The 27,443-nt window shown below is 43.2% G+C and overlaps 1 protein-coding gene across 1 annotated transcript in view; it reads left to right on the top strand.

Moving 5' to 3' along the window:
* Positions 1–22,719, top strand: part of TMIE (transmembrane inner ear) — a 163,052-nt gene extending 140,333 nt beyond the window's left edge. Inside the window, exons 3-4 of the mRNA XM_030189896.1 lie at positions 2,513–2,662; positions 21,912–22,719. Of these exons, the coding sequence (XP_030045756.1) occupies positions 2,513–2,662; positions 21,912–22,198 (437 nt within the window). The 3' untranslated portion in view covers positions 22,199–22,719. The remainder of the gene's footprint in view (positions 1–2,512; positions 2,663–21,911) is intronic.
* The last annotated feature ends 4,724 nt before the right edge of the window (positions 22,720–27,443 follow it).

The following is a 27,443-nucleotide window of genomic DNA, read 5'->3' as shown; positions in this document are numbered from 1 at the left end:
AGGTCAGTGGTTCCCAAACCTGGTCCTGGAGGCACCCCAGCCAGTCATGTTTTTGGGATACCCACAATGAATATTCATGAGAGAGATTTGCATTCAGTGGAGGCAGTGCATGCAAATCTCTCTCATAAATATTCATTGTGGGTATCCCAAAAACCTGACTGGCTCAGGTGCCTCCAGGACCAGGTTTTGAACCACTGGCCTAGGTAGATGGTTTTTTTTTAAAGAACCATATAGAAGTTCAGGCAAAGAAGGAGTAGATTTAAATATAAGGAACTCCTGTTTACCACTGTGGGGAACAGTGCAGGAATCTTCTTTATATGTACCCATGTCATCAACTTTGTATCATACATCTCTGGTCCTCAAAAGCTCATGCTTCAATAAATTGGTTGGTTATTTATTTATTTATTTGTTACATTTGTACCCCACATTTTCCCACCTATTTGCAGGCTCAATGTGGCTTACATAGTACCGTGAGGCGTTAGTCGCCTTCGATGATGAAACAAATACAAAGTGATGTTATTATCAAAGAGGTTCATGTGTTACAGACACATTAGGTGAATCATAGAGAAGAAGAGTTATACAGTGTTCATTAAAGGCTTTGGTTTCGTTGTGTTGCTGGGTTCAAGCACTTAAGTTGGGTCAGTAGTGTATGCCTTTTCGAACAGGAGGGTCTTTAGTGATGTCCAGAAGCTAAGGTGGTTGTAGGTTGTTTTTATGGCTTTCGGTAGTGCATTCCACAGTTGCGTGCTTATATAGGAGAAGCTGGATCCGTAAATTGATTTGTACTTGAGTCTTTTGCAGCTAGGGTAGTGAAGATTTAAGTTTGTTCGTGATGGTCCGATTGTGTTTCTGGTTGGCAGGTCTATAAGGTCAGTCATATATCCAGGGGCTTCACCATAGATAATTTTGTGGACCAGGGTGCAGATCTTGAAAGTTATACGTTCTTTAATTGGGAACCAGTGCAGTTTTTCTCGGAGGGGTTTGGCGCTTTCGAATCGCGATTTTCCAAATATAAGCCTGGCTGCTGTGTGTTCAGCGGTCTGTAGTTTCTTTATGAGTTGCTCTTTGCATCCTGCATAAATTCCATTGCAGTAGTCTGCATGGCTTAGTACCATTGATTGTATTAGGTTGCGGAATGTTGCCCTCGGGAAGAATGGTTTCACGTGTTTGAGTTTCCACATTGAGTGGAACATTTTCTTGATTATGGAGTTAACTTGACTCTCGAGTGTAAGGTTCATTGTATGCCACCTGCCTCTAATTACATCAGACTAACACAGCTACCACTATTAGAGTGCAGGAATATGCACACATGAGTTCAATGTATGCTCCGAGGACTATATTCAAAAGTTTTGTCTGGCTAACTTTTTAATTAACCAACAAATTTTAAATGGGGAAATTCTTGGCAAATAAATAGGTAGCTGAGGGGGAGGTGTTTCCGTGTGCATTTTCACTGTGGCTGGCCAATTAGCTAGTGTAAAGTTAACTGGACATCTTTCTGTCACTAACTTTAGAATATATATGTAACCCAAGCAGGACAGGTTGGGTAAAAAGCACCTGAGTGACCCATAAAGGATTATTTTATCAATTGACCCAGCTGCTGATTCTGTCTCTTATTTTCCATGAATTTCTTTTACGTAGTCACACTGATTATTTCTTTGTACTTCAAACACCTCCTAAATAGACACTTATCACAGTTGCTATTTAGGAATAACCCTGCTGCCTGGTGGAGTTCAGCTTCTGGATTCCAAAAATATGGCTGCAAAACCCAGTTTGAAAATCGGCGGATAGTGGTTATATCGGCCAATATAACCGGCTATCTGCTAGCCACTAACCGTGGATATTCAGCAGGGGATAATCGGTTATTTCCCCACTGAATATCAGCGGATAGCCGGTTAAACGCTATGTAACTGGTCAGCAGCTTTTCTGACCAGTTTATTAGCGCTGAATATTGAAGGGGTTGGGGGGAGCAAAGTTATTTAGTAACCCATAAAACTTTGTAAATCTAAGTGCTTTGAAAATACGCTTCCACTAACACACCTTCGTAAAAAGACCCTTATGGGTGTTAAAATTGCCAGAGATGTGTTATGTGTTATCCATAATACCCTGCAAATATAAAGGTCCTTTACTAAGGTGAACTAAATGCTAAGAAGCCCATTTTATACCTATGGGCTTCTTAGCATTTAGCGTGTGCTAACGATTAGCATGCGCTAAATCCATTAGCGCACCTTAATAAAAGAACTTCTTAATGTAGAAAATAATGAAAAAAATACCATAGAAAATAGGAAAAAAATACATTCTGAGGTTGAAAAAAAGCCTGCTTTGCTGTTTGCACTCCTCCTGACTATAGGCAGTAAACAAAACAAAATAGTTCTGAGTATCACCGTTTGTTTCCTGCATCCTGTAGATATGGCGAAACCCTATCATTTATCTCTTTAAACATCCTCTGTTATCTTGCAGAAGTGTTATAGTACCCAGCTACTGATTCCACCTCTATCTCTCTCTCTGGCTGTAGTCATTACACTCTGCTGTATCTTCAAATGCCGAATTCCAAGAACAAAGAAGGAGATAGAGGCACGGCATGCACAGCGTCAGGCAGGAAAAGAATACGCCAACAAGCTGGAGACTGTGCCACCACTGAGCGAACTGACAGAAATCCCTGGAGGTAATGCATTCAACTTGTGTCCTGTTTTTAGTTTGATTTTGAATTAGCAAAACTCACATTGACAGCCTTTGGTGGGAGAATAACATTCATTTGCACTTGCTCAGCAATTTAGTCCCATTTGAGATATGCTACCTGCTTGGAATATATATTCCACATTGAGAATTTACAAAGGGCATCTACTGTACATGTCAAGCATCTAAAGGGTTGGTGAACAGTGTGTACCATGGAGGCAATTCTATAAATGGGCACCTCCTTTTAGGCACCCCTGGTGCTGTATAATAAGAACCAAGTCTCCGCAAAAGTGTATATCATAAAAAGTGGACGACTCTGCAGATAAAAATAACTGTTTATTGAATGATGAACAAGACTCGACACAACTGTGTTTCGGCCTGCATCAGGAGTCTTTTGTGTTCAATGAATACATCCACTTCAATAAATACAACCACTTGTAATATTCATCTTCAATGAGTTTAATTAAATAATTGCCACAATGTCTTGTGCGCCGAGATAAGATAAAACTTTTCTTTTTGCTGACAAAGTTTTATCTTATCTTGGCACACAAGATGCTGTAATGATGGTTTTGATTATTTTAAGCTTAAATTGAATCTTCACTCAATATGTTCTTTATTCTTTGCATCTGCCCTACCCAGACCTCAGGACCCTTCCATAAGACTCGTCACACCAGGTTCTCTTGAAGCTGGCTGCTTCTGGCCACTCTGCTTTAAATTCTCTGTCCTCCTGACAGCAGGGCTTGCCTGACTCCTCTCCCTCCTGGGGTGTCTTTTTCCTCTGGGCTCTCCAAAGTCTTTCCCTGACCCTTCTCCAAAGAGCAGGAAGTCCCTTGCAGCTGCTGCTTTGAGCAGAAGTTGATTTCCCCTTTTCTCTTGTCCAGTTTCTGAAATCTGGGACCCTCCCTGAATTCCTCGGTTCTTGGAAGGAGGCCAGGCAACCAAAGACCCCTTAACCCTTTCCCCTTTCACTTATGTCTCCTACTCATCCCACCTCCTTTGAGCTGGACTTTTCTGAAGCTCCTCCCTGATCTTCTTCCTCTGTCACCCTCTCCCTAGCAGCAATAAATGTCACAGGGGACCCTTTTCTCCTTTCCAAAGGTTTGTGATACACAGGGAATTTCCACATTGTTACGTTCCTCACCTGGTTCCAGGCCTGCGCGGCCGATTCGCCGGTGAGGCGCGGTCCGGCAGAGATAGAGGGCTATTTTGGATGTGGTTTCTCCAGGATGGGTCTGTTTCTGTTTCCTATTTCTGGCGGCCGTCATCTTGGTTGGATCAAGGACAGCAGCCATCTTGGCTAGCTCAGGAGGGGGCAGCCATCTTGTATACAAGAACAGAAAGGAAGCCCATATTTGGGTGTTGTGCTACTCTGCTGATGGGGGCAGCCATCTTGGAACAGCTGCACATGGTTGAGCCTAATTCCTGCACTATTTTAAGCCCTGTTTCCAGTCCTTCCATGCTTCGGCTTCTATTCGCATAGAGGTTGTGCTCTTCATCTGTTCCAGTGTTTTCCTGTGTTCCTGACCTTGGATTGTTTACTGACTTCACGCTGTGTTGCTGCCTGCCCAGACCTTCGGACTGATTCTTGACTTCACGCTGTGTTGCTGCCGGCCCAGACTTCGGACTGTTTTCTGTTTTTGCTGCTTCGCTGACTCCTTGCTTCAGGACTGTGTCTGCGCTCCCGCTTGTCTGGTCAGTGGTCGTGCAACCCCGCTGGTTCCAGAAGTCCTGCTGCTGCCGGCCGCTTGAACCCAGGGGCTCAACTCTTGGGGGACAGTGGCTAAGTGCAGGTGAAGCTTGGGGTTGTCTGGCTGCCTGACCGAGTGCGGTGGCACTCCATCTTCGCCGTGCTCAGTCGGGGCACAAGGGCCGTCGCACGCCTTTGCTGACAGGGGACCGTAACCCCCCCGCCAGCCGAGGTCCTCTTCTTCTCGCAAAAGGCTTCCGTTCCTTCTGTTTCTGACGTCTTGTGCAGGATGTCAGAACTAGAAGGAGGCCTGTATATCACACCAATGTGAATACATTTGCCATTCCCTCTTTCCAGATTGACACACAGTGCCTATTCTTTACCCTGTAGGCCCTGCAATTGTGTGGCTTTAATATTATATTTAACATATAATTCAACCCCCCTCCCTTTTTTCCTACCCCTGTCTTTTCTGAACAGATTATAGCCCGGAATAGCTACAGTCCAGTCATGGTTCTCTGTGAATCATGTCTTTGTGATCCCCACTAAATCCAAATCAGCCTCTTCCATTACAAGTTTCAAGCTTATTACACACTTTTTATCCTGCTCTATGGCATTGCCATCTAGGTGGTTTATATTCTAAAAGAAATAGCCTCAGCATCTAAAACCTTATTTCCTGTACTACAGGCATTAGTATACATTGCTTTCAGACATTATCCCTTTTTCCAATTTGTGTAGAGGTATTTAATGCTTCACTTAATTGAGAGCATATAGTTATCTGGGGCTTTGATCACCCTGCCCCAATGATTCTAATTTAAAGCCCTCTTCAGTAGGTTAGCCAGTTTGCTGTTGAAGACACTTTTCCCCTCCTTTGATAGATGGACACCATCTTTGCTTAGCAGCCCTTGGAAAAGCATCCCATGGTCCTGGAAGCCAAAATGCTCTTGAGGACACCATCTACACAACCACATTCATCTCCAGGATGTGAGCTTTTCTGCTTTGGACTTTACCCACAACAGAGAAGATCGACAAGAACACCACCTGTGCATCTGTCTGTTTTACCATCTCTCCCAGAGCCATGATTTGGAGGGGTACCTAGCAATATCATTTGTGCCATCATGGATGAACAGCATTGCATAATAGTCATTAGGCTTGATGAGTCTTTGCAAGCTCTTGGTAGCATCTTGAATTTTGGCACCTGGCAGATAGCACACCTCCTGGGACATCATGTCTGGTCTGCAGATGGATGCCTCTGTACCCCTCAGGAGAGAATGGCCATCCACCACTATCTTTCACAGTGGTCAAAAGAGAAAGAAGGTAAAGTCCCCACAGAAAGACAAATGAAGAAAAACACAGTGATGACCAAGGGGAGAAAGGGATGACTAGCTCAGGAGCCCACTTCAGTTCAAATATTTATTATATTGTCCAATAACATTTTGTGATGCCCAACACAGCTGTGTTTTGATATATATGCTTGAATAAAAGCTGATCCAGTGTGAGCAGCAGCTCTGATAGAGCTTGTGGGTATCTATTAACCTAAGTCTTTAGGATCTGGCATTTTACAGCATGTGGACCCATGAGACAGGCAGAGTAAGTCAAAACACAACTTTATGGGTCATCACAAACTTTTATCAGACAATACAATGAATATTTGAACCTAGGTGGTCTCCTGAATTGTTCGTTTCCTCCTCCTCTTGTTTTATCAATGCTCTTTTTCTTCTACTGTAACAATTGTAACACACTTGGCACTGAATTATGGTCTTACATTATAGTATATCAAGATATATCAGTACTATAATACCTTTTGAACTCTAATCTTTTACATACATATTTGGAGGATAATTTTATCAAGTATATTGTATTTTACTAGAATAATGACATATATGCACATATTATTGTTATTTATTTTGTAGGATTTATTTACCGCCTATTTGAAGAAATCCACCCAAGATGGTGTACAGTAAAATAAGTCAAACATAGGCAATAGACAATTACAGATGGAAAAAAATATATATGACATTATTTTGTAAGTAGCACACTATGCCATACTATGTCGACACAGTACACAATAGAACACCTTAACAGACAGCACAAAGTGTAAGCAGAGGTGAGAAATATACTTAGATAAGATAGAATAACAGGAGTTAGAAAATAAGGAGACTAAACTGAAAGTAGCACTTGAAGTCAGAAAAGTGCATGAATTTGATCTCCATAAGTAGGCATGGATAAGCAAGTCCTGCTACAGGATGCGCGGCTGGTGTTAGACCTTGTATTGTGAGACTAGCAAGTTATTGTTCCTTTCATTAAAAACTTGGGAGAAGAGCCAAGCTTTCACCTGCTTTCTGAAGTAGAGATAATCTTGCATTGCGGGAAACATTTCAGGGAGTTCATTCCAGAGTGTGGGGTTTGTCTGGAGAAGGCTCATTGGTGGGTGTCCCATTTATTTATTTAAAACACTTATATACCACCTATGACTAGGTAGTTTCCATAAAAACATTCACAGAGGCATTGTGGGATGTCCATTGGAAAGGGTGTGGTTAGGGATACTCTATGTGGACCTTAGTGACCTTGGAGGTATGTAGAGGGAGATCCTGTTCTTCAAGCGTTCTGGCCCATTTCCTTTAAGGGCCTTGAAGATCATTCATAGAGTTTTAAGTTTAGCTCGGTATTGTACTGGTAGCCAGTGAAGTTTTTGCAGAAATGGTGTGATATGATCACATCACTTAAAACCTTTTATCAGTCTTGTTGCAGCATTCTGAATTAATTGGAGTTGGTGCAAACCTTTTGTAGTGAGACCAGTGTAGAGTGCATTACAGTAATCCAGCCTTGAAGTTATCATGGCATGAACCATTGTGACCAGACTTTCTTCTCAGTGCATGGAGAGAGACACATATGCATGTCTGTTGCAAAATTTCACCTAAGCGCTACACTGTTAAATATGCACAAATCTTAGATAGCATGCATTTTTACAGGTAGGAATACACATGGTGGAGTCTAGGTTTAGTGTGGATAAAACTCACACTTATGTGTTTTATGATGAACCCATTGATCATTTTAGTAGCCGCACTCTAGACTGACTCCATCCTATTTATATCTTTTTGAAGGTGCGGTTTCCAGAATTGTACACAATATTCTATCACATATCACCGTAACTTATTTTTATTTATTTATTTGTTACATTTGTATCCCACGTTTTCCCACCTATTTGCAGGCTCAATGTGGCTTTCATAGTACCGTAACGGCATTCGCCAATTCCGGTATGAACAAATACAAGGTGTACTAGTGGTAGAATAAGGTTCATGTATGGTAGATACATTGGGGGGACATAAGAGAGGAAGAGGGAGAATTGAGGTGTGTCCATTACAATCTTTGGTTTTGTCGTGTTGCAGGTACTTAGGTTCCTATGTTGGGTCGGTGGGATATGCCTTTCTGAACAGTTTTGTTTTTAGTTCTTTCCGGAAATTTAGGTGGTCATACGTTGTTTTTACTATTTTTGGCAGTGTGTTCCATAGTTGAGCGCTTAAATAGGAGAAGCTGGATGCATATGTTGATTTGTATTTGAGTCCTTTGCAGCTTGGGTAGTGAAGATTTAGGTATGTTCGTGCTGATCTTATTGTTTTTCTGGCTGGCAGGTCTTAGGTGCACAAACACCAGCTCTATGACCGGTGTAAGTACCGATGGCTAAATTGTAGGTGTGTATTTTTGCTCGCAGTAAGCACCGGCGCTACAAAAATAGAAACATTTTTGTAGCACCAGAAATGGCATGCGTTGGGGGGTGGGAACTACCGCCGGAGACAAGTCTTCTCAGGTAAGCACCAGCGCTACAAAAATAGAAATATTTTTGTAGCGCCAGAAATGGCATGCACTGAGGGTGGGGACTACCGCTGGGTTCCTGTGGTAGCCCGGCAGTAGTTCTGGATTGGCACGCGGTAAGCCTGTTGCTGCGCACCAACCCTTTAGTAAAAGGGCCCCTTTGTGAGGTGTTATGTCAGTTGCAAGTAGGACAGTTTGTGGGATGATGGAGCAGCTCTGTGTGTGTGTGGGGGGGGGGGGGTAGCTTTTGAGGTGAGGTAGTAGAGCAGTTATGGGGTATATTTTGGGGGTAGGGAAGTTTACAGGGTGGTGGGGCAGTTGGGTTATTTTTGGAGCGGCACAGTTTGCATGGGTAGTTTTAAGGGTGGGAGCAGTTTAGAGGTGGTGTGCCAGTTGCAGGATATATTTTTGGAGTGTGGAGGTGGCATGCAGGATGGTGCTGCAGTTGCAGGGGATAGTTTCTAGTTGTGGGCTAGTTGAAAGTGGCAGTTTTTAAGGGCAGAGCAGTTTGCGAGATGGAGGGAAAGTTGCAGTAGGTAGGTTTTTTTAAACGGGACAGTTTATGAGGGTGGAGTGACAGTTGTGGGAATAGCAGCTTTTTGATATGTGCAATTTGTAGGATATTGTGGCAAGTGCAAGGGGTGTGGGGCAGTATGAGGGGTGGCGTGGCAGTCACAAATGGATATATTTTGGGCTCTGAAGGCAGTTTTAGGGGTGCAGCATTTGCAAGGGGTTAGGGTTGGGACAGTTTGGATGTTTTAAAGGGAATTCTGTCTTTCAGACTACCTTGCCCTGTTCTCTAACTGCTATATTTCACTCTATTAAGTTTCTATGCCACAGAAGTTAAAGCTCCTGTACCCATAGAAATTCATTGGGTCATTTTTTTAGGGGGGGTGGAGGGGAGAGGAGAGGATAATTTCTCCGGAACCTCATAACACTTGAGATTCTGTACTTTATTTCCCCTCATGGCGAGTTACATCCTATTCCATTACATTTCCAGAGAGCTATTTGCTCCCAGACATACTGTTGGACAGACATTCTGGAACCCTTATATATAATTCTTTCCAATTATTGTTGTATTGGAAAGAATAATTAAAAGATGAACTTATAAAAAAAATTGTAGCCCAGCTTTGACCCAGTAACTTATAAATCTCTCTTTCCCTCCAGTAATCGCTTTCTATGAACAATTAGATGCCATTTGAAAAAAAATTACTTTTACAATTTGTTAAACAACAATGGGTTATTGGCAGGGCTAATCTAAAAAAAAACAACCTGGTAGCTATGGTATTCACTGCTATTAGCTTGCATTGAATTGTAAAGTTTTATATTGAACCTTTTATGGTCATCCCAGTAATGATCTGGTTAATTTAGAGCTATGAGAACTATGGTGTTGTTTATTTGTGGTAATAAATGTGGTTTCAAACCAATTTTGGTTCATGGCCATCTGTGGAAAAGGGCAGAAAACCTGCAGGAAGTCCCACAGGTTAGTATATTAGACCTTTAGAGAACTAGTAGTGATGTGAATGACCAGCAGGTTTGATTACTTGTCTAAAAATGGGAGCAACAGTTTAGTAAAGGTATTACTGAGCAAAAGTATGCCAAGCAAAAAGCATGACACAAGGGCCATACATACGTGGCTTTTGTTTGGCATGCTTTTGCTCAGCTATACCCGGTTTTTCAGTGTTTTATATGCTGTACCATTGGATTTTACAGCCTTTCTGTTTACTGTTATCATCAGTGGCTGAGATAAATTGTTTGACTCCTGAAGCAGGCGCGGTTGGCGCTGAAATGCAGGGCTACGTCAAGTCTGTTTTTAATAAACCCAATGTTTTGGAATACCTTTGATGTCCTGACTCAGACATCTCTAATCAGGTTTGGCCATCCTTTCTAAAATTCCGCTTCATACATGTTGCTGCCTCTTCCAACATATCTGTACCTCTTGGCCATCTACTTTTTCCTGCAGGTAAAAAGTGCATGCACTTTCATCCAGGGGAAAAAGGTGGACAATTTTCTGATAGCTTCCGTACCAGGATACATTGCTCCTGAAATTACCCTCAATATGTATAAATGGTTGTCCTTACACATTACTTTCTAAGAGTTTCTAGATCAAGTGCTTGAGACTTCAAAATAAAGCTGTGCTTATTATACTCTGCTGCTAAATCGAGCATGCATAATGTATTCTGTGTAACAACTGCATTGCAAAGAAAAAGGGGAAAGGGAAATGGGACTTGCTATACCACCTTTCTGTGGTATTTTGCAACTACATTCAAAGCGGTTTACATATATACAGGTACTTACTTATTTTGTACTTGGGGCAATGGAGGGTTAAGTGACTTGCCCACAGTCACAAGGAGCTGCAGTGAGAATCGAACACAGTTCCCCAGGATCAAAGTCCGAAGAGTGTATAGACAATGCTAATGGTGCTGGCCACTGCCAAATAGATGAAGATTTTCAGAGAGACCTATAAACAGTGGCATACCAAGGGGGCGGTGGGGGCGGTCCGCCCCGGGTGCACGCCGCTGGGGGGGGGGGGGGGTGCCACGCGCCTGTTGGCTCTTCATTTTCATGCTCCCTTTGCCCTGGAACAGGTTACTGCCTGTTCCGGGTCAGAGGGAGCATGAAAACGAAGAGCCGACAGGCGCGCGGCACCCCCCCCCTAGCGGCGTGCACCCGGGGGGGGGGGTTCTTTCACCGGGGGATCGGAGGTTCTTTCGCCGGGGGGACCGTCGCGCTGTTCCGGGGGGGGGGGGCACTGCATCCGGGGGGCGGGGCGCATTGGCGATCCGCCCCGGGTGTCAGCCCCCCTAGGAACGCCACTGCCTATAAATACAAAGTTTGTGGGTTCTTTTTATCAAAAGACCAAGTACTGAATTCTCACAGGGAAAGAAAGCAAATCATTTGCCTTGAAAACATACTTGTGAGTACAAAGACCCACAGACCGCACCTGCTCTCTCTCTCTGTGAAGACTTGTGTGAGAAAATAGCACGTATACAGTGGTGAAACTGAATTTCACTAAAAGGAGCGTGCAGGACGTGAGGGGAAGACAGAGCAGGGCAGACAATGCAGCGGTGCCGGAGACTGGCGCTGGACAATGCTTCAGCTGGCGGGGGTTGGGAACCACTGCCAGCCCAGGTATTTGCTGCGGCAGTGGGTGGGGAGTGGCAGGGCGGCGGGGGGGGGGGGGGGGGTGAGGTGATGAGGGCGGTGCTGGGGCGACAGACACAGACCAATATGTGCCCCCCACCTCGGGCTCCGGCCCCCTCCCACCGCGAGGTCTGGCTGTGCCCCTGCTTGTATATTTGAAAACGCAGTTTAAAGTGTATTGTTTTCCAACTTTCTAAACACTCCCATGGGAATCTGTCCTCTCAATGCAGCTAGCTGTACATGTTCTGTGGAGTCCTGTCTGGGCTTTTTAGCAAGACTGAGCAAAAGCAATTTTTGCCAGACAGTTTTCCCAGGTAAATTGCCATTTACTAATGTCAGTGGCTTTGTAAATTGGCCTCATAGAGATGAACACTTCTAGCAGGTACATCTGTGTAATACTGGCATAGGATGCAATGACAGTTATAAGAAATATTCTGCATTAACCCCTGGATTCTATATAGCATGCTTAGATTTAGGTACTGAAATCGGCATGGATTCTACAACACCTCGCGTAACTTAATTAGCTTAACAAGCTAACGAGCACTGATAGCACTTAACAAGCAATAATGAGCACTAATTGTCACTGATTAAAATTAAGGCGCACGACTTGCTAAGCATATTCAGTAATGATGTGTGCCGAACTTTTAACGTGCGCAGGCAAAAAGGAGCATGATTATAGGCGAGGAAATGGGCATGTTGTGGGCGTTCTGGATTTACATGCCTAGTTATAGAATATGGCCCAGTGCACCTAAATCTATGCGCCAGGATTTACAGCATGTTTTAGTTGGTGTAAATGGATGCACGTAGATTTAGGAGCTGAAATATCAACTAAGCTTATTCTATAATTGGTGCCTAAATTTAGGAGCCGATTATAGAATATGCTTAGTCAGCACTGGTTTCAGTGCTGATTTGTTAGGCGCCATATATAGAATCTCATTCTAAGGGCATTATTCAGTAAATGGCACTCGTGAAGGGGCATAATCGAACGGGGCGCCCAAGTTTTCCTGAGGACATCCTGCGAAGGGGCGGGGAAACCCATATTATCGATAATTCGGTCGGGGATGCCCAAATCTCCACATTTAGGTCGACCTTAGAGATGGTTGTCCCTAGAAATGGTTGTCCCATATTTTCGGCGATAATGGAAACCGAGGACAACCAAATCCAAGCCCTTTGGTCATGGGAGGAGCCAGCATTTGTAGTGCATTGGTCCCCCTGACATGCCAGGAAATCAACCGGGCACCTTAGGGGGCACTGCAGTGGACTTCAGAAAAAGCTCCCAGGTGCATAGAGCTCCCTTACCTTGAGTGCTGAACACCCCAAAACCCACTCCCCACAACTATACAACACTACCATAGCCCTAAGGGGTGAAGGGGGGGCACCTACATGTGGGTACAGTGGGTTTCTGGTGGGTTTTGAAGGGCTCACATTTACCACCACAAGTGTAACAGGTAGGGGGGTTTGGGCCTGGGTCTGCCTGCCTGAAGTGCACTGCACCCTTTAAAACTGCTCCTGGGAGCTACATACTGCCGTCAGGGAGCTGGGTATGACGTTTGAAGCTGGCATAGAGGCTGGCAAAAATATTTTAAAAGTTTTTTTAGGGTGGGAGGGGGTTAGTGACCACTGTGGGAGTAAGGGGAGGTGATCCCCGATTCCCTTCGGTGGTCATCTGATCAGTTCAGGCACCTTTTTGAGGCTTGGTCGCAAGAACAAATTGACCAAGTAAAGTCGGCCAAGTGTTCGTCAGGGACGCCCTTCTTTTTTCCATTATCGGCCGAGGATGCCCATCTGTTAAGCACGCCCCAGTCCCGCTTTCGCTATACTTCTGACACGCCCCCGGGAACTTTGGTTGTCCCCGCGACGGAAAGCAGTTGAGGGCGCCCAAAATCAGCTTTTGATTATGCCAATTTGGACGACCCTGGGAGAAGGACACCCATCTCCCGATTTGTGTTGAAAGACAGGCACCCTTCTCTTTCGAAAATGACCCCAAAAGTCAGGCACTGGAGTGATCCACATTAAGCTAGTATTCTTGAAAGGGTGCTCCGCACTGAGCGCCCATTATAGAATACTAGCTTAGCGTACATTTTGTGTCTAGCTTTAAGCGCCAGCATCTATGTCTACCAAAAGCTGGTGTAAATGCTGGTGCCCAATTTTTAGCAGTTGAGCGCAGGAGTAATTGTATTCTATAACATGGCGCCTAATTTCTTGGAACACCCCCTGATCTGCTCATGCCCCTTCCATGGCCACACCCCTTTGGAGTTTCGTGCTATGAAATTTAGGCACAGATTTTATATAGAATAGTGCCTAGGGCAGATGTACGAGGAACTCTAAATAGCTTCCAATTAAGTGTTGGCGCCTCATTAGCTAATTAATTTGTGTGCTGATCTGCGATTGGTGCCCAACTTTGGGCGAGCTACATAGAATCCGGGGTAACATGCTGGGCTATTGCTACCAATGGGTTCCGCAGTACATGTCTGCTGCTGCTGCTGCTGCTGTTGTCAGGTTGCATGTGTGCAACACCGTTTTTACAGAGCAATACTTCTAGTGTTTTGTGACAGAAAATTTATCTGATGACAGTATTATCCAGATAGATTAGTGGATGGTGTATTGCAGCTTGCAGGAACCTCAATACAGTGCACCAAATATTTGAAACATGCTTCACTGCAAGCTGGGCCACCGGTTGCATGAATGCTTGTTGCTCTACTCTTTAAAAAGCTTTTAGTCTCTCAGGGGTCCTGTTACAAAGGTGCAGTAGACTCTACGATTGTGTAGTGCGGACCAAAATGAGACTACTGCAAGGCTAGCACACTCCTTGGCGGTAATTTCAGATTTGGAAAGTGCCCATAATGCTGGGACAAATTATTTTTTTATTTCCTACCATTTGTGGTGTTTCCGGAGTTAATCGGCAGTTGACGCACGCCAACCGGTTACCACATGTGTAGTGCGTAAGCCCTTACCATTAGGTCAATTGGTGGTGGTACGATCTCAGGCCGAAAATGGATGTGCGCTGGTTTCAGTTTTAGTGCACGTCCATTTTCAGGCCCTTTTAAAAAAGGCCCTTTTTCCTAGATGTGGTAAAAAATGGCCCAGCATGCACCCAGCATGCCACTTTTTACCATGGCTTAGTAAAAGGGCCCCTCATGTTGTCCCTGAACCCATGTCTCCCCTAGCAAAAGAAGTTGCATTGGGAGCTAATGTGCAACTAAAGCATGGGATGCGCTCAGGTGTCCTGTGATAACTGCCAAATCTGTTTGCGCTAGTTGCACACTAAAAATATTTATTTTTTTTGTGGTGGGAGCATGTCTGGGGGCAGAGAGTGGGCAGTCCTGCGCTAACCAGTTAGTGCAGCTACATGAGTGCATGGATACCGTGTGAACCCTTACTGCCTACAAAATGGATGGTGGTAAGTGCTCATGCTGTAAATCATTAATGGCAACCTTAGCTCTTGGCCATTAATGCAAAAAAATATAAAAAGGCCATTTTTATGGCTGCAGTCAATGGCCTTAGCTTGTGCTAAAAATCCATGTAAGGGCGCTGTAAGGCCACTCTTTACCACTTACTAAATTGTGGTAAAGAGTGGCCTTACAGCGCCCTTACATGGATTTTTACCACATGCTAAGAAATTAGGCGCCATGTTATAGAATACAATTACTCCTGCGCTCAACTGCTAAAAATTGGGCACCAGCATTTACACCAGCTTTTGGTAGACATAGATGCTGGCGCTTAAAGCTAGACACAAAATGTAGTCTAAGCTAGTATTCTATAATGGGCGCTCAGTGCGGAGCACCCTTTCAAGAGTACTAGCTTAATGTGGATCACTCCAGTGCCTGACTTTTGGAGTCATTTTCGAAAGAGAAGGGTGCCTGTCTTTCAACACAAATTAAGTGCCCCTTAATGAGGAGGTACTGATACATCGTTATCATGCTCAGTAGGGTGCAGTTCCAGAAATGAAGATTACTAGTTAATCTTAGATGCTTAGATAAGGAATGAAACGCAGGACTGCATTGAGTCTGTTTTTAGTAACCCTACTGTTTTGGAATACATTTGATGTCTTGACTTAGACATCTCAAATCAGGTTTGGCCAAACTACCCCCTGCAACTGGCACACCACCTCTAAATTGCTCTCACCCCTAAAACTACCCATGCAAACTGTGACACTCCAAAAATAACCCAACTGCCCCACCACCCTGTAAACTTCCCTACCCCTAAAATATACCCCACAACTACTCTACTACCTCACCTCAAAAGCTAACTCCCCTCCAGCTGCCCCATCATCCCACAAACTGTCATACTTGCAACTGACATAACACCTCACATTCCTTATCTAAGCATCTAATCCCACCTTTATTAGCCATAGTTTGAAATACCATGCAGTACGCACCAATCAGCATTCAGTGCTGCACCTTTAGGTGAGAATCCAGGGATGTACTATCACTGACTGTAGGTACAGCAGAGGATGACATTGTGTTAATGGGTATGGAAATATTAGTATCATATGCTCTTCCTCCACTGTCACTGTCAGCTCTTTCGATGACCAATCATTTCTATTCTGTTAGTTGTTAATGTCTTCTCACTGTGTCTTTGCTCTGACTGATTCTCTTCTAATTCTGCTCTGTAGGCTCTACTGAAGGTCTTCAGACTCTCTCTGGTCATGTCCAATCCAGACCTCTTAATGCCCTACCTGTTGTGAAAGAAGAAGATGAAATGGCTTTCTAAGGGAATTAAAGACTGTCCTTCTTCTTCCCACTTTTCTACCTTTTGTTTCTCACATCCATGACTTATTATGAGACCCTTCATACCTTAAGACTTGTCGCCTTGGTGTGTACGTGCATATTAGTTTTCTGTGCTTTATCATTGTTCTTTCAATATATTATTCTCCATGACCTGAGCTTGGTATGTTCATCCAATTGGCAGCCATTTTACTTTAAAGACATTCAAGCTACATCTTGTATCAAAAGCCACATCCTCTGAAATATGAAGAACACATAGAAGCAACCAAGCAAAATATAGACAAATTTGAAAGGTAAAAATGTATATTTTTTTTATCCATTAAGAAAGACAGATTCTTTTAAAGCCTGGTATCTTTGTTAACATCGGTGATTTCATAAAGAAATGACTATTGCATTTCCAATTAAATACAAAGCTATCCTTTGCATTTCCAGTTTAATATACTATCCTTTTTCATTTAGATGTTTGTTAAAATGTTTTTCAAAAATGGAGGTAATTTTACCTTTTCTTTGCAGCAGGACAGTAATAGATATTTGGGATGGATTTGAAACCTTCCACAGTCAATGCTTGTTCATACTGTATCTATCTATCTTCACTTGAGGCCTAAGCACTAAAAAATGTGTTTACAAGGACAATCTGAAAATGTAGTATTCATGCTAAAATGTCACTCTACATCTGCCAAAATGAGTAAATATTCAAAATGAATTATGAGGCCAGCAACAGCCAATGACAGCTTTAAAGGTCAAGTCTATACCTAGGTGTCTGAAGTTAGATGCCCTTTTGGCACATGTATTTGTAGCAAAAACAATATCACGTATAAGGGCTATATCGTATAAATGCAAAAGATGTATATGTGGGTGGATGATAGGTGGAACATGGGCATGTCTCTTAGTTACATGTGTAGCTTATAGAATGTTATTATTTATGCCTGCCCTTGCTGTATGTAGAGATCAGTTACATCAGCACCACATCTACATTCTACAATGGAATCTGGGAGCCACTCCTCATGTGGCATCAGGGCACCTACAAGGACACACCTATTTATACATACCTGGAAGCCAATAAGTTGCAAGATCCGAGACAACATGATTTTACCAAAGGGAAATCGTGCCAAATGAATCTCATTGAATTCTTTTACTGGGTGACTGGAGAATTAAATCAGGGATGTGATATAGACGTAATCTACCTAGATTTCAGCAAGGCTTTTGACACGGTTCCCCACAGGAGGCTCTTGAACAAACTGGATGGATTGAAGATAGGACCCGAAGTGGTGAACTGGATTAGGAACTGGTTGACGGACAGACGCCAGAGGGTGGTGGTAAATGGAATTCGCTCGGAGGAGGGAAAGGTGAGTAGTGGAGTGCCTCAGGGATCGGTGCTAGGACCGATTCTGTTCCATATATTTGTGAGTGACATTGCTGAAGGGTTAGAAGGTAAAGTTTGCCTTTTTGCAGATGATACTAAGATTTGTAACAGAGTGGACACCCGGGAGGGAATGGAAAACATGAAAAAGGATCTGCGGAAGCTAGAAGAATGGTCTAAGGTTTGGCAATTAAAATTCCATGCAAAGAAATGCAAAGTAATGCACTTAGGGAGTAGAAATCCACGGGAGACGTATGTGTTAGGCGGGGAGAGTCTGATAGGTACCGACGGGGAGAGGGATAGTATCTGAGGATCTGAAGGTGACGAAACAGTGTGACAAGGCGGTGGCCATAAGTATAAGGTTGCTAGGCTGTATAGAGAGGGGAGTGACCAGCAGAAGAAAAGAGGTTTTAATGCCCCTGTATAAGTATTGTGTTCAGTTCTGGAGGCCGTATCTTGCTAAGGATGTAAAAAGAATTGAAGCATTGCAAAGAAAAGCTACGAGAATGGTACGGGATTTGCGTTACAAGACGTATGAGGAGAGACTTGCTGACCTGAACATGTATACCCTGGAGGAAAGGAGAAACAGGGGTGATATGATACAGACATTCAAATATCTGAAAGGTATTAATCCACAAACGAACCTTTTCTGTAGATGGGAAAGCGGTAGAACTAGAGGGCACGATACGAGATTGAAGGGCGGCAGACTCAAGAAAAATGTCAGGAAGTATTTTTTCATGGAGAGAGTGGTGGATGCTTGGAATGCTCTCCCACGGGAGGTGGTGGAGAGGAAAACGGTAACGGAATTCAAACATGCGTGGGATAAACATAAATGAATCCTGTTCCGAGGGAATGGATCCTCAGAAGCTTAGCTGAGATTAGGTGGCAGAGCCAGTGGTGGGAGGCGGGGCTGGTGGTTGGGAGGCGAGGATAGTGCTGGGCAGACTTATATGGTCTGTGCCCTGAAAATGACAGATACAAATCAAAGTAAGGTATACACAAAAAGCAGCACATATGAGTTTATCTTGTTGGGCAGACTGGATGGACCATACAGGTCTTTTTCTGCCGTCATCTACTATGTTATGTTACTATGTATACCACTTATAAAGCACCAAACTGCTTTAAAAAATTCCCAGCATGGACAATATGCAACCTTTGGCCATATAAGTTAGTTTATGGCCAAATGTAATGCATTTAAAGTTGGTCTGGGTTGGGAAGGTCTGGAACGGGGCCAGAAATCATATGGATAATGTTAATATTCAACCACTATTTGAATAAGTTAAACTTTCAAATCTGAACGCAAATATTATAGAAATCATTTTATGCTGATAACCATGTCAGGGGTGTGTGTGTGTGTGGGGATATTTTATGTACGTATTTTTTTCTGAATTCAGAAAAAGGCTTTTATAAGATTGAACAGCCACAATATACACACCACTTCACCACTGCTGGACTACCAAAACTTGTCAGGTAGGCCCTGAGGGGTACCTACAGGTGGTGATGGCAGTCCAGAAGAGAGGCTACACTTATTCAGGATGAGGACCCTGAAGGAGAGCTGCTCCTGTTCATGGAGAGGGGGCACAGTGCTTAGGGGCAAAGGAGCCATCAGGGTTGCAGGAGTGTGGATCGTCGGAGCAAAGCATTGCATCTCAGCAGTTATTCACAGATGTGTCACGTGCCGTAAGCTGAGGGGTAAATATCAAGACCAAAGAATGGCAGACTTGCCACCTGAAAGACTGAGCGTAGACCCACTATTCACCTATGTGGAGTTGGACATTTTTGAGCCATGGTCAGTCATCTCGAGAGGGACCAGAGGAGGGAATGTGAACAGCAAGCGATGGGTCGTTATGTTCACGTGCATGAGCATACGTGCTGTCCACATCGAAGTTGTAGAATCAATGGACACTTCAAGCTTTATAAATGTGCTTAGAAGATTCTTTTCAATCCGTGGTCCAGTCAAGCAGATCCATTCTGATTGTGGTTCCAATTTCATGAGTGCTTGCCATGAATTGAAAATAAACTCAGAGAAGTTCAACACTCCTGCCATCGAAAGATACTTAAACGATCAACACTGCACGTGGTTCCTCCCCATGCTTCACATATGGGGGGAAGTTGGGAACGAATGATTGGGATTGCTCGCTGCATCCTGAATTCCATGTTATCAAAGACAGGGGTCAACTGCCTCACCCATGAAGTTTTGACCACACTTCTGGCAGAAGTGTCTGCCATCATCAACGCAAGACCTCTGATCCCAGTGTCTTCCAATCCAGAATCGCCTTTGATACTGACTCCAGCTACACTTTTAACAAAAAAGATAGGTGTACCTCCTACCCCACGTGGGAACTTCGATGATAAAGATTTATGCAGATGGCAGTGGAGACAAGTCCAGAGCCTTGCCAACACCTTTTGGAATCGTTGTAGAAGAGAGTATCTTCCGACCCTACAGATCCGCAGCAAATGGCAGACCAGTAAGGCCAACATCCATGAAGGCGACATTGTACTACTCAGGGACAGCCAGACTCAACGCAATGACTGGCCTCTGGCATTAGTCATTAAAATCATTCCCTGTAAAGACGGAAACACCAGAAAGATTGAAGTCAGAACCGTGAAGGAAGGAGCAGTGAAGAACTTTTACAGACCGATCAATGAAGTTATACTCCTTGTACCGCATGAAGAATCGCAAGCACAAAGAGCCAGCGTTCACTCATGAAGAACAGAGACAGAAAGACTCTCTCTCTCTTTCTCTTTAGTGTTGTTGTTGTTTGTCTCTCGTTGCAAGTCCTTAGTGAAGTAGAAGATGAACCTACAGTTGTCGGAGAACCTGAATACAGATCATGGACTCCCCCTGTTATAAAGTTGATAAATTGTGATAATATAAATAGTGGCATCTTCCGATTCCAGCCAGGGAGTGTTCTGTCCTTTGACAGCCTTGCCTGGTTGGGATAGGTTCCTGAAATGTGTTAATGTTTTACTGTAGGTCACTGTGATGTTAGATAAGCAAGGCATTATGTGAAATGTAGTTCACAGGTAGTGCAGACACACTTGTTTAGGAAACTGTTATTATTGGTGTGCTGTTGCCTAGACCTTTTTTGCCCAGCCTAACTTGGCTCAGTTCTCATTGGTCTTCTTGGCATCTTGTTCTGTGGGCTTGAGGGAGCCCCCCCCCCCCCTCTCCTGTCCAGCTCTCTCTCTCTCTCTCTCTCTCTCTCTCTCTCTCTCTCTCTCTCTCTCTCTCTCTCTCTCTGGTTCACTTGGTAGCTGTCTCCAGCTTTTTTCTGTCAGCACTTGTCCTCATAGACTCCCTGGAGAGAACTCTTTTTTTTTTTTTACCTCATAAATATCTTGCCAATGGGATATTGCACTTTCAATCTCCCATTTGTGAGCTGCTCTGCCTGTGAAACTGCTTTTCTAACTCAGCAGTAGAACTGCCCTTTTTCTCAGGTCTGTGATTCCATCCATTGAAGCAGCTTTCAGAATACGAAGGCTCTGTGCTAAGAGGCACCTCTTCTGATTTGTGAGTAAACTGTTTGTTATTCAATAAAGGACATTTCAGAAATATAAAGGGACTTCAGGGTGTATTGATGTGCTGAGGTTATACATCAAGATACTAGGATCTTACAGTAACAGATCTTGGGAGGCTTGAACAACCACTGGGGGAGTAAGGGGAGGTCAGCCCTGATTCCCTCCGGTGGTCATCTGGTCATTTAGGGCACATTTTTGTGGCTTGGTCGTCAGAAAAAAAAGATCAGGTAAAGTCATCCAAGTGTTCGTCAGGGACGCCCTTCTTTTTTCCATTATCAGTCGAGGATGCCCATGTGTTAGGCACGCCCCAGTCCCGCCTTTGCTACACCTCTGACACGCCCCTGTGAACTTTGGTCATCCCCGCAATGGAAAGCAGTTGAGGACACCCAAAATCGGTTTTCGATTATGCCGATTTGGGCAACCCTGTGAGAAGGACAACCATCTTGTGATTTGTGTAGAAAGATGGGTGCCCTTCTCTTTCAAAATAAGCCTGCTAGCTGCCTAAGTATCGGTCTGTAGAACAGAAAATATATCCTTACATTTCATGAGTATGCCTATATTTTTAACAATTAAAAATGTAGTTTTTAAAAACATTTCTTTGCCTTACTTTCTTTTTAAATAAATAGGGTTGATATACAATATGGTTTAAGTGGGCAGGAAAGGTTCCTGCACACTTAAATCATGCTGAATGGGCCAGCCATTGATATTCAGTGGCGCTTAACTGGGTAGTGTTTCTGCTATCAGCTCTGACTGCCATAGCACTATCTGTCTAGTGCCCAGGCAGTCCGGGGATGAAATTGGGAAGACGTTGTTAGTTATGTAAGCACAAGCCATATTTACTGCTGGTGCCTACATAGCTAAGCAGTCAGATAGGACTGTACAAAAAGCAGTGTTAGTTTTGCCCATTAGCTATGTGGGACCCCTAAGTTTGGCTGCTATCAAGTACAAAATTATCTCAAATAATTTTTATTGTTTTCTTCATCTACAGCTCAGAAACCAGAAGAGAAGAAAGAGGTACCTACAGTGGCGGGAAAAGTAGATGGACAAAACAGCAAGAAAGAAGGCGCAAAGGGTGCCAAGAAAAAGGAGGGTGAGAAAGAAGGCAAGGGAGAGGGGAAAGAAGGCTCCAAAAAGAAAGATGCAGAAAAGAGTTCATCTGAGAAACAGACTGCTGGAAAGAAAGCTGGAAATGAGGCCTCTAAAGAAAAGTCAGGGCGTAAAGGACAAGGGAATGATAAAGGAGGTGGAGCAAAAAAATCACCAGCAAAGAAGTGATCTCACGTCAACCAAATGGATAGAGGTGAAGATGTTAACTCTCTGAAACATTGTCAATGACACTATTAGAACTTGAACAAATGCACTGACTTTGTCATTGTTTCTAAAATGCTTTCTTGTTTACTTGATTAAAGAAAAGCACTATCAATATTAAGCTATGGATATATAGCTATAGTGATGAAGAGAGAGGTAAAGGAATAGAAACACTGCCAAACTGGGTGAGACCAAATCTCCATCTAGCCCAGCATCATGTCTCCAATCGTGACAAGCAAAATATGCTTAAAGGATGTGTGTTAGAAACAGGATGTGTATAGAATTGCTTATCCGGTGTCATATCATTCCAAGTGTCTAGCAGTCATGTTATAGGGATGCACTGACACCCGTGACTACTACATTTAATAGCCTGTGCTTCATTGATGGTTTATACTTTTGATCCATCACTTTTTGAAACCAGTTGTCTTCACTAGATCCTTTGTCAAGGATCTTTAAGGGATAACAATGCATTGGGTGTACAAAGTAGTTGCTCGGCTTGATTAAAACTGAGTTTTATGAGTCTTTCACAAGGGTCCTTATCTAAAGCTTTACTAGACTCTACCTTTTCTCCATGTCTGCTTATATTTTTAATCAGTGAGGCTTGACTTTCTTTTTCATTCGCCATGCTGAATTTTCCTAAGCATTACATTTGTACGGTTATTTCTTTCTTACATACTTCCAAATTTCCCAGAACAGAAGTCAGATTTTGAAGGGAAGTTATCAGTGTGGGCTACCGTTAAGATGTAGGTTATTTTTCCACAAAACATATTATTTTCACATAGGATCTTATTGCATAAAATGGGATCCTGTGCTAAAATAGCATGATTTATAATAAAATAACCCATCTTAATTAATTAATTTATTTATTGCATTTGTATCCCACATTTTCCCACCTCTTTGCAGGCTCAATGTGGCTTACAATACATCATGAATGGTGGAAATATATACGAAAATAGACACTTAGTATTACAGAAGGATCTGGGGTAACATGATAATGATAAAACATGATAGTAGTATAACAAGCAAATATTGTAAGACAATTCTGGATGTATGTATAGGAGTTCACATCTGTTGATCTTTGTGGTATGCCTTGTTAAAGAGATGGGTCTTCAGTAGTTTGTGGAAGTTAGTTAGTTCATAGATCGTTTTTAACTATAGCCCACATTGATAATTCCTCCTTTAATGGTCTATGATTTTATTAAGGTTAGCCTTGCAGTCCTTTTTGAAAGATTGTCACCACTGATGTTATTTTTAGCCATAGGGTATATCTTAATGTTAATGTAATTCTGACTCATTCATTACCGTGGGACTGAGGTAGGGCCACAAATAATCTTGTCCGTTAATGGTAGAATAATCACTAAGACCATGGGATGGGGAAACCCCTCTCTTTGAACTTCAGTTATTATCAACACTTGGTTGAAGTTCCCAAGGACCCTTTCTTCTGATAGTACATAAGTACTTAGAACAGTGTACACAGTTCTTCTAGATTTCAAGTTAGAAAGCAGGATTTCCAGAATGTCCCTATTCAATCTGTTACTTACAGTGGGAATACCATTCTCTACACACCACTGGAATAATCTTTGTTCCCACAAGAAGTTTATTTACTGGTCCTGAACTGGACCAATCAAGGTGTTTGTTGAGCTCTATCTAAATGCATATATATGGTAACATTGAAGACCTTGTTGCAGAATTGAACTACTCTCCCTGTTCTGTCCCACATTTGCATAGAGACAATGATAGGATATATAATAAGACTACAAATCCCTGTAATCCTGTAGTCCCCTTTCAGAGCACATTATCAGTTACTTGTGTCTTATGGACTCTTTCTATTGGTTTACCTTGTTCTCTAAGTTTGCTAGGCTAGTTGCCCCCCTTTCTCTCTCTATCGGGTCTGTAAGAGTTAGTCTGCAGCATATATCGCCTCTGTGAACTGAAACTGCCTATGCTGTATTCTCTTGTATGATTCTTTCAAGCTACTGTGACCCTATCAAGATTTCACCAGTGTAAAAGTATAAACAGCACTGATATTTATTTATTTATTTATTTATTACATTTGTATCCCACATTTTCCCACCTTTTTGTGGGCTCAGTGTGGCTTATTCAGCATATTCAGATATTCAGCATGTTGCTGAAAATCTCCCAGCCTTCTTTGGCTTGAGAGAGAAAACTGTAGAGAACAAACTCCCAGTTGCAAGGCAAAACTCTTGTCCAGAATGTCTGAATTGTAAGTTATTTTTCCTTGTTTAATTACTGTACTATAGAAGATTTAGGTTTAAGAGTTCTGAGACTTCTCATAGTGAAGTTCCATATTCTGGTTTAAACTGCATGCCAATCACCCAGTGAGAGTGCAGAACAGTGAAATCTTGTGGGTCTCAGTGAAATCTTGGAGGAAACTGGGCTTCAATTAATAAAATCTCAGTGCATTTACTCAAAGCATCAGCTGTGTGGTGACGGAGGAATGCTATCATTAGTATACAGAATGCATGCTACCTTCAGAAGATGTATACTTAATTAGCTCTGAAGCCTGTTCAGTTCAATAGAGTCAAGAAATCAGTCTCTTTGAGGAAGTTTGTCAAGGCAGTGTTGAATACAATGATGTATTTAATTCTTCTATTTGACTGCCAATACTTTTGCTGGCAAATGTTGATGGTAGTTAATATTTCCTTGCAGTCCATCTATGATTTGCTAGTCAAACTGTCAGTAACTATCAAAGTCTTAATAAAGACAATCTATAAGTCCACAGCACAGAGATAAATGCAATAGTGTTTTAAGGAAGCCATTTTAGAAAGCAGGTGTCGTATTTTCACATGTAAATTGCGGTCATTAGGGGTAATTCTATTAGAAAAGATGCTAATAGTTATCTGGCAAGCAGGGGCGTAGCCAGACAGCAGATTTTGGGTGGGCCTAGGCAAGAAGTGGGTGGGCACCAAGTGTTCTGCCCCCCCCCCCCCCCCCAAAAAAAAAATATTTTTTTTATTACATTTGTACCCCACACTTTCCCACTCATGGCAGGCTCAATGTGGCTTACGTGAGCCAATGGAGGGTTAAGTGACTTGCCCAGAGTCACAAGGAGCTGCCTGTGCCTGAAGTGGGAATCAAACTCAGTTCCTCAGGACCAAAGTCCACCACCCTAACCACTAGGCCACTCCTCCACTACCTCAGCAGGTGGGCAAATGCTTCACTCCACCTTGGCAATCTGCAGCAGGCATGTGCTGAAAACTGAGCATTTGCAGGTACTAGTATCGTGGAGAGCAGCATTTTTGTTACCATCAGGGGGAAGTCTTCAGCTGGCAGAGCTTGGGATCCCCACCAGCTACCGCTAAACGTGTATTACTGTTGGGTGGGCCTGAGCCCTAAGTGGATGGGCCTGGCCCACCCAGGCCCACCTGTGGCTACGCCACTGCTGGCAAGTACACCTGCTGAACATAAACAAAAACCATAGAAACAACAAGGAAAAGGAAAGAAGAATAAACAAAAATCATACAAATTATCAAGCCTATTCAGGAAAGAGGTATAGCAGTTTTTGAAAGGACGTACAGAGGGGAATTCTAACATCCAAGACTGGATTTGTGGATTTCCTTTACTATTTTACAAGAGGCTGTACAAAATAGGAGCAGGGCTACACACCCAAACCCCTCCACATCCAAAGGGAGCAGCAATTAAAAAAAACGGGCACTGGAAGAAAACAAACTTCCCAACATGGCATAGATGTGGGAGCAGCTTTCTAAAATTGTGCTGTCATTGGAAAGGGTGCAGATCCCTGTATCAGTACTCCCATAGGTTACCTCCATCCCAATGCAAACTTCCCCTGCTCCTTTTCTACAACAGCACACCTGCCATTAAAGTCCCTTCTCCCTGACTCTTTGTGATATCACCTGACCCTCCCACCATTAAAGACCCCTCCCTGATATCACCTAACTCCCCTGAAATTGAAGCCTCCTTCCCCAACATCACATGATCCCTCTCCTTAACAAAAACGTATCCCCCTGGCATCACTTAACCCCTCCTTCAACACTGAAGTTTCCTCTTCCCAGAGAGCCTTAGGAAGGGAGCAAGGGGAGGCTGCCACATGTTGAACTCTTGTCCACAGGCTGGGACTTCCAGGAAGGGGGGACTTTAATGTAAGAAGGGTTGGGGATATTGGGGAGGGGACATAATGCCAGATGTTTGGGTGTGCTTTTTTTTGGGGGGGGGGGGAAGAACCTAAAGGAGGCACTTAGGTGTGCCTCATAGCAGGTGTAAATTCTGACATCTGGATTTCTCGCAGTACAAGTGAATTACATAAGTACATAAGTATTGCCACACTGGGACAGACCAAAGGTCCATCAAGCCCAGTATCCTGTTTCCAACAGTGGCCAATCCAGGTCACAAATATCTGGCAAGATCCCAGAAAAGCTCAATACATTTTATGATGCTTATCCCAGAAACAAGCAGTGGATTTTTCCAAGTCAATTTAATAATGGTCTGTGGACTTTTCCTTTAGGAAGCCCTACAGACCCTTTTTAAACCCCGCTAAGCTAACCGCCTTTAACACATTCTCTGACAACAAATTCCAGAGTTTAATTACAAGTTGAGTGAAGAAACAGTTTCCCCGATTCATATTAAATGTACTACTTTAAATGTACTCACTATGCTGCTCCCCAGTATCTCTCCACACTCGTCCTTCCCTACACCCCTTCCCGTGCACTCCGTTCCCTGGATAAATCCTTCTTATCTGTTCCCTTCTCCACTACTGCCAACTCCAGACTTCGCTCCTTCTGTCTTGCTGCGCCCTATGCCTGGAATAGACTTCCTGAGCCCCTACGTCTTGCCCCATCCTTGACCATCTTTAAATCTAGATTGAAAGCCCACCTCTTTAACATTGCTTTTGACTCGTAACCACTTGTATCCACTGGCCTCCACCTACCCTCCTCTCCTCTTTCCTCTACACATTAATTCATTTGTTTGCTTTATTTTTTGTCTACTAGATTGTAAGCTCTTTGAGCAGGGACTGTCTTTCCTCTATGTTTGTGCAGCGCTGCGTACGCTTTGTAGCACTATAGAAATGCTAAATAGTAGTAGTAGTAGTAGTAGTAGCTTCATCACATGCCCCCTAGTCCTAGTATTTTTGGAAAGAATAAACAAATGATTCACATCTACCCATTCCACTCCACTCATTATTTTATAGACCTCTATCATATCTCCCCTGAGCCATCTCTTCTCCAAGCTGAAG

Source organism: Microcaecilia unicolor, chromosome 1 (assembly GCF_901765095.1).
Source record: "Microcaecilia unicolor chromosome 1, aMicUni1.1, whole genome shotgun sequence".
NCBI lineage: Eukaryota > Metazoa > Chordata > Amphibia > Gymnophiona > Siphonopidae > Microcaecilia > Microcaecilia unicolor.
This window is presented reverse-complemented; position numbering and strand designations above follow the sequence as displayed.